Source organism: Lycium ferocissimum, chromosome 11 (genome assembly GCF_029784015.1).
Source record: "Lycium ferocissimum isolate CSIRO_LF1 chromosome 11, AGI_CSIRO_Lferr_CH_V1, whole genome shotgun sequence".
NCBI lineage: Eukaryota > Viridiplantae > Streptophyta > Magnoliopsida > Solanales > Solanaceae > Lycium > Lycium ferocissimum.
Window position 1 is genome coordinate 10,766,478 of NC_081352.1, and position 8,268 is coordinate 10,774,745.

The 8,268-nt window shown below is 37.1% G+C and overlaps 1 protein-coding gene across 1 annotated transcript; it reads right to left on the reverse strand.

The window, feature by feature from the left end:
- Window positions 1-2,701: 2,701 nt before the first annotated feature.
- Window positions 2,702-6,554, reverse strand: LOC132038037 (uncharacterized). The gene is made up of 6 exons (XM_059428761.1): window positions 6,327-6,554; window positions 5,708-6,129; window positions 5,105-5,581; window positions 4,589-4,976; window positions 3,171-3,519; window positions 2,702-2,823 (listed from the first exon to the last, which is right to left on the reverse strand). The coding sequence occupies exons 1-6, from the start codon at window positions 6,552-6,554 to the stop codon at window positions 2,702-2,704; spliced, it is 1,986 nt and encodes a 661-aa protein (XP_059284744.1).
- Between the last annotated feature and the right edge of the window lie 1,714 nt (window positions 6,555-8,268).

Genomic DNA, 8,268 nt, shown 5'->3' on the forward strand with positions numbered 1-8,268 from the left:
GTATTACTCAGTCTTACCTTAGTTGCTTTGAGCTGCTTGGGTTCCTGTTTGTTGGATTATGAGACCATGGGTTCCCTTTTTATTGTGTTTGTATGTTAGATTGAGGTTCAATTAATTTTTAAATCTCAACATAATCAAGATTGGGTGGTTAGCCTAATATCTGATTTATTTTAGCCTAGTTTGAACACTATGAATGGCATGATGAGTTGTTTCAAGTTTTCTGCCTTTAAACTGTTATGATTACTTGTTTTGGATATGGTTGTGTCTGAATAACCATAGTAAGGATTAGTTAAGGATTGATTTTGCTATAAGATTAATGGAATGGCCTTAACAGTAAGATCTCCATATTCCTCCCCAGTTTGCCTTTATACCTTTGTGCTAGCATATGTTTAGGTGTAGGTTGAACCAAAGCTCTCATTTCTCTTTCCCCGCTCTTTGTACCTCTGTAAATGAGTAGAGATTTATTATATTTGTGTGTTTTACCCTTATGTGCAAAATGTATGAAGGCAACATGACATTTTGAATGAGCCTAAGACTGAGAGTATGTAGTTTCTTATACCTGTTTTGCCCTGTCCTTTATCTGACTGAGCCATAGATTGTGTCATAAGTTTCTTTTTTCCCCAAATAATTAAGAAAGTGTGTGTGCTAATTGTTATGTTGCTAGCATAACCCTTCCTTCCCTCTCTTCTTCTTGATGTGCCGTACTGCTAAGATAAGGATAATTTGCCTAAGATGATCATCATATTTTGTTTTCCTGTGTCTGATGTTGGGGTATAAATCACTCCACTTGTTCTTTCCTTTGTACTGTGTGCACTAAGAATGGTACTGAACATTGCTATTATAGCATAACATGTGTATGGTCTGGTAGAATTCTATGTGCGGAATGGGGTTGATCTCTGCCTAGTTGTCTTTGTGTCCCTTGATAACTCTAAGAAGTGGAGGTCTTGTATATGTTGAGCATACATTTAGTGTATAAAGGCATGAATACCTTGTATACTCTGAGTATACAAGGAGTATATCCTTTATATATCTCCGTATATTCAAAGATATATCATGTTGGTTTGTGCTGATGAATAAACTTGGCTTCAAATGCTTCTTCTCCTCCCTTTCTTGAACTGACATGGTATGATATACCATGGGATATACGGATATACACCCTCATGTTTGCCTTAGTATACTGAGGTGTATATCACATATACTCAAGGTATATCATGACATATATTGTTTTGTTTGCACTGTTGGGCTAAGCTTTCCTTCCTTTTAATCCTTTCCTGGTACGAACGAAATTGGGGCATGTGACCCATAATATTTGCCTTTATGTATTTTGATACTAGGCCTATTTGATATCTACTCTTGTATTTTGGGCCTGTCGTAAGCCTGCGACCCTCATATCTGTTTGATCATTAGCAGTATATTCTTTCGTGTATATTCGGAGTATACAATAGTGTTTTGTCCTTCCTTTATGTGTGTTTGTATGACATTTGTGCTAAATTCTTGTTAAATAGTTGGTTAAGTATAGATGCATTCTAACCATCATTTTCTTTTTCCCCTCTTCTTTTTGCATGAGCACTCTTCACGTGGGCCCATTGGCCTAAAATCTGCATGTTCACCATTTCGTTGGGCCAGAGGCCCAACACCTCATTCCATCTTGTCCAGATGCAGAAATGAAGATCCAACCATGGGTGAAAGTGGCTCATATTTCAGTACGGTGGCCTTAGTAGTTTCTTTATATTTACGCTCATATATGTTGTATTGTAAATATTTGTGTAAATATTGGAACCCTTAATTATAACCTAGATGAAATAGGATTAGGCAAAACATACTAATATCGTTAGAGCGAATAGGAAGCCTGACATGTTTAACGTGGACCCGGCCCAATTTTGGGCCTCGGCCCATTTAAGTTTAAAGAACCAAAGTAATTTTACTTAAAAATTGAGTTGGGATAATGATTTGGACAAAGAATAAGGTTGACCTACCTTTCTAAAAGAGAAAAGTAATATGATTTTACTTTAAAGCTTAGTTACAAGAAAGTGTAAATTTATGTCAATTTTTTAATCATGGCATATCAAACAGAGGACATACACTTGACATTTTCTCAAACCTGTTCGGATAAAAAATAGATTATAATACTTTGGATCATGTTAAGTGGAACTCTACCTAATTTTTTTTTTCTTCAAAGAACCCGCATGAGATTGGTTGTGTTTTATTCATAAGAAAAAATTTGTACAGAAGCAAAAAATAAAAAGCAAGAAAACAACAGAGGCCAAAAGTGCCTCACAATAGACTAGAAACATTAATCTAAACACTACTATTGACTTAATTACTGCTGTTAATCCAGTCTTGGTCCGATGCCATTTCAAATCACCTCAAAGCACTCACCAGGTGGTTATGGAATCATAATACCAATAGAAGAATCCTTCCAACATGGACTAGGCTGTGTTAGTCAATCTTAGTGTCAAGTGTAGTTTCTGAATACTTCTTTGTCTGTCCAGGGTTTATGAAAATGAGCTAACATACCATATTCTAGGCTGCTAATGTAGTTCTTCCAATAGACTGAACTGAGAGTTGATACCACACATTATATAGAACTACACTAGCAACTAAGTTTATAGATATGAGCTGATGACAAAAGTTTCCAGCCTGACTGTGATATGTTGTATGCAAGATATCAGTAATTATGCATTTGTAAATCATTTGAAGTTCAGTCTGGTTCTCTAACATGCTGTTTCTTGAATCTAAAGCTAGGCATATTATGTTTATCAGCATTTAGAATTCCTTTAGCCACTGATGGGAGTTCCTGATAATTTGTTATGTGGAAAGTACCTGCAAAATGAACAGTAATATTAGTTAAACAATCAGCCAATTTGTTGCCTTCTCTGAGTATATGGACAATCTGTATGGTTCCTTTATTTCTCCAATCCTGAATCAACTGCACCATCATACAAATCCTCCAAGGTATCTCCCATTCATCATTCAAAACCTTTGTCATTAAGAGTGAGTCTGTTTCCACTATCGGAGGGAAACAATTGATTTGCAACACAATATTCTACCCCTCAAGAATTGCTCTTGCCTCGGCAACAATACGGGATGCATACGGAATAATGCTTGTCCAAGCATGCACTAAGTTTCCTTCACTATTCCCCGATACAAAATCTTGCATGAAGTTTGACCTGTGTTGCTCTTGTATGCCCCATCTGTATTACACTTATACCAACCATTAGGAGGACAATTCCATGCTACTGCTTTGCTTGTTACTTGTGGTTTATACTTTTCCAAAAACTGAACCAAAAGAGGCCAACTGTGAGGGATATCTAAACATGAGAACTTGAACTTTGCCAGCTGCCATAAATTCCTGTTGATCTCAAATATCACCTTATTTCTTGACATAACCCCTCTATGAATAATAGTGTTCCTTATTTTCCATATCTGCCACATTATGATTGCAGGAGCAGCCTGATAGATAGGTTTCAACTGAGCTCCACATTTTGCTGTCCACCATTTAGAAATTGTTTGATTAATCTGCACAAATGGTCATTGTACTCTAGCTGCTGATGAAAAAATCTGCCAGATAGGTTTCATCTGAGCTCCACATTTTGCTGTCCACCATTTAGAAACTGTTTGGTTAATCTGCACAAATGGTCATTGTACTCTAGCTGCTGATGAAAAAATCTGCCAGATATCGATGCAAACTCTTTGTGAGAAACAAAGTGAGTCATTGTCTCCTATTGGGAAAGGTACAACATCTGCATATTGACACCATACTTATACCAATTCTTGCCAAAACATCATCAACTGGAAGTTTGTGGTGCCAGACCCTCCATAGAAAGAAAGAAATCTTGTATGGTAAGCCCTTGGTCCCATCATTTTAAAACACCGACTTTCTGTTTCTTGTCCTAATAGCCTCCCAAGCACTACTCACTTTGTGAATTTACATGCTTGTTAATAATCACCAAGCCTTGTCACTAGTCATCTCCTATCATTGATAGTCAACTCGGACACCGATATGTTCAACAATATCACGGGCGGTGTGTGATGCAACGTATCAAAGTTCCAAGTTCCATGTGTCATAACTTCATTAACTTCTTCAATATCTTCATTGAGTTGAAAACCGAGAATCGGCTTAACCAAAGGTCCTATCCTAGTCCGGTTATCAAACCGAAGCTAGATGAGCCATTTCTAGGCTCCCCCCAAATGGCATGTTCAATATCATCCCTGGCTTCTAGCATTTTCTTCCAGAGCTGAGATTTTCCCTTCCATCCTACCAGGGTTGGAATTTGCCTTTTGCAATATTTGTTCCACATAAATGTGGACCATAAAGTGCAGCTAGTCCTGAACCCCCACCATAGCTTAGCAAAGAGTGCTTTTGAAACATCAAATAGAGATCTGAATCCCATGCCACCTTCTTGTCTTGGATAGCACATATTTAACCAAGAGGCCTAATGTCTGTTCCTTTTATCTTCCTTGTTACTCCAATAAAACCTGGTAAATATCCTATGTAACTCTTGAATAGTGTACCTTATAGGGACCATTGCAGACAACAAATACATTGGCATACTTTGAAGAACAACATTGATGAGCACAACTTTACCTCAAAGACATCAACTTGCCTTTCAATTGCAGGCTTGTCTTTCACCTTCTTTATCAGATCATTGTAATATGCTTTCTTCTTTCTGCTATGAAAAATTGGGCATCCCAGATACTTGAATGGAAACTCACCTCTTGTAAAACCAGTGATTTGTGTCACATCTTGAACTAGTCTCATTGCACAGGTTTTATACATGTAAAAACAACTCTTATCTCTATTCATTCTTTGCCCTGAGACAGTCTCATAATTTAGCAAAACTTCCATTACTAATTTCAATGAGTATCTGTCAGCTGAGGAAAAGATTATGGTGTCATCTGCATATGCCAGATGATTTAGATCTGTACTCCATTTAGGCATGCCAAAACCTCTATACATTGGATCATCAAACAAGCTGTTCAAGGCCCTTGTAAGAACTTCTGTAGACAGTATAAATAGTGCTAGAGATAGAGGTCACCTTGTTTGACCCCTCTTGTTGAATGAAAAAATCCATGTGGCTGACGATTGATCATCACAAAATACCAATTGTTAGCTATAAGTCTCCAAATCATATCCACAAAACCATCTGAAAAGCCCATCTTGTGAAGAATTATGATAAAAAACAACCAAGACACCCTATCATAGGCCTTTGCTATATCTAACTTGATGATTACATTTGCTGGTTTTCCTCTCTTCCTTATATCTGTGACTCTTTCCTGAGTTAGAAGAACACTCTCAATAATGCTTCTCCCCTTCACAAAACTAGATTGATTTGGTGAAACAAGCCTTGGCAAGATGCCCTCCAATCTACTATGAACCAATCTTGATATAGCTTTATTGATAAAGTTACTCAAGCTGATTGGCCTCATATCTGCATAAGTATGAACATCTTGCTTTTTTGGTAAAAGAACCAAATTTGTATGAGTGATGGATTTAGGAAGAGTGTGACCTTCATAAAAGGCTTTAACCACATTAAGCACATCTGGACAACAATATGCCAACAAGCCTGAAAAAAAGTGCCTGTTAATCCATCAGGACCACAAGCATTATCCCCATTCAAAGCAAAAAGCTCGCTTGTTTGACTTCATCAATAGTAGGAACAACAACTAATAATTCATTATCTTCCTCAGACACTAAGGATGGAACATGGTTAAGTAAGCTGAAATCTGTAGTTTCTTGCTCCTGAGAAAATTATTTTTTGAAAATTCTTCAGCCTCCACTGCCACTTGATCAGCATCTTCTACCCAATCTCCACTTGAATTCTGAATTCTTTTAATTTGTAACCTCTTCCTTGTACCATTTACCAGATTATGGAAAAATCCAGTATTTCTATCCCCTTCAGCAAACCAAGTAACATTAGCATTCTCTCCAAAATTCTCTTCAAAATGCAAATACTTCTTTAGTTCGACTGTCTTGGTTGTAGTACTATTCTGTTCAAGGAGAAGGATCCCTTGAAAAAGTTCTTCTTTGATCCTCACAATTTCTTCTCTAATAATCAGCTGCTTGAAAATATCCTCATAAACTTCCTTGTTCCATGCAGACAGAATCTTTTTTATATGCTTTAGTTTCTGTTTAAACAACATAAAAGGATTGCCATCCAGATTACTTGACCAATTATCTCTAACTATGTTCTAGAAGCCTTGATGCTCAATCCAAAACTTCAGAAATCTGAATGGTCTAATAGATGCCTGACTTTGTTCTCCCATGTAATGAACAAGGAGCATGAGTCGAACTTCCTTGTGAGATGTTCAACTTCTACCTATACAAACCATTGCTGAAATTGTTGATTAATGAAAACTCTATCCAACCTCTCAAAGATGCGATCAACCCCTCTACCATTCCACCAAGTAAAATGAGCGCCTTTGAAATTGGTTTCCATCGATTCACGAATTTCCACGAAAGCAAAATCTTCATAGTCTTGAGGTTGGATTGGAATCCCACTATCTTCTTCATCTTCATGCAAAACTACATTAAAATCCCCTCGACAAGCCATGGAAGATTAATAAGTACGCACACGATAAATGTCATCCCGTAAGTGCAACCTCTCTGATTCATTACATTTAGCATATACTAAAGTAATAACCAAAGATTTATTCTAATCAAGAAGCACCAATTTTAAAGAGATTTGTTGAGTTGTATATGACAAAACTTGCATATCTACATTGGGCCCAGTAAAATACCAAATTTTGCCAGTACTATTTGCATCAGCAATATTCATTCCTAGTTTCCTCTTATAGACTTCAACATTCCTAGCCTGTTGGAAAGGTTCCATCGAAGCTATGAAAGTGAATTTATGATGTCTATGCAACATTGAAGCCTGTGAAATGCTTTACGTGAGTTCTAACAGTTCTTATATTCCATATAAATGCTTTCATCATCATTTACAGTTGGATTTTGCAGCACCCCTCTTTGGCATCACTCTGACTGAAACTTGTGGTTCCACTTGCTTTTTTACTTTTTTTCCACCCTTTTCTACAGATTTTGGGGACAAAGTTTTAACTCTTAGTGGAGATACTTGCATGCTCTCTTCCTTGTCTTCTATCAAAGCAATTGCATTATCTTCTGATAATAGGCTCTTCTCCTCATCTGATATATTGTGTGAAACCAGATCATGCAAATGCCTCATTGGAGAACCTTTTTTCAATCTTGAATCACTCCAACTGCTGCCCTTGTCTTCCATACTTTGAGTATCCACCTTATCACACTCAATAATTTGATCATCAGAGGGTTTTGGTGGATACCATTTTATCACCTCCTGATCATTTGGTGGAACTTCATCTGCAACCTCAATGTCTTCTACACCAAGCTTCGAGCACACGATTTTCTTCCCTTGGCAAAGTCAATCTTGATTCAACACATCTGCTTGAATAAAATCTTCTTATACCTTGACACGCATACGTTTCAATCCTTTGTCAACAATCACTTTTCCTTCCTCCAATACTTCTTGCAAATCTTCATCAACTATGTCTCCCCATTTGGAAGAAGGAGACAATGACTGATGAATATGACTCCTATCAAAGTTATCATCCAGTGGAACTCTACCTAAGGAAAATATTAAGTGTGTTTTTATCCGAAAAGTGAAATAAGACTATTCAAATCCCTATTTGTACTCCCATATTTTAAATTTGACAAAGCAAAAAGGACTTTATTGTACAAAACCATCTTTTGATATGCCATGAAAAAACAAAGCATGACTTTATGCATATATTTTTAAACACATTTTAAGCAAAGAATACTTAAGCTACATTTTTAAAACTTGTAGGTCAACTGCATTTTGCGGATTCTTATTACCAAGGTGCCTAACACCTTCCTCGAGGAATCACCTTAACCCTTACCACAACTCTGGTACTAAAGGTTTTCATGAATAAACCTTAAAATTGATGTGACGACACGTTTGGTCGTTATTGCATTTTCAACCCTTTTGACCCTTTCCCGAGCTTGGTTAGCTCACTTTTGACCCGAGGGGACCGTTGACATACTTCCCGAGGTGTTTGGATATGATTTAGATGACATTTGGGAAATTTGGGCTTAAAGCGAAAAAAAGTTGACTCAAAGTTGACTTTTGGGTAAATGGGCCTTTTTTCGAAAATCCGTTGATTCTGAGAGGTCCGGATGGTCTTTTAGAACTTGTGTGTATATTTAATTTGGTTCCCAATGCACTCGGGTGCATTTTGGGACTTGGGTTGGGAAGTTGGAATTGAGGTATC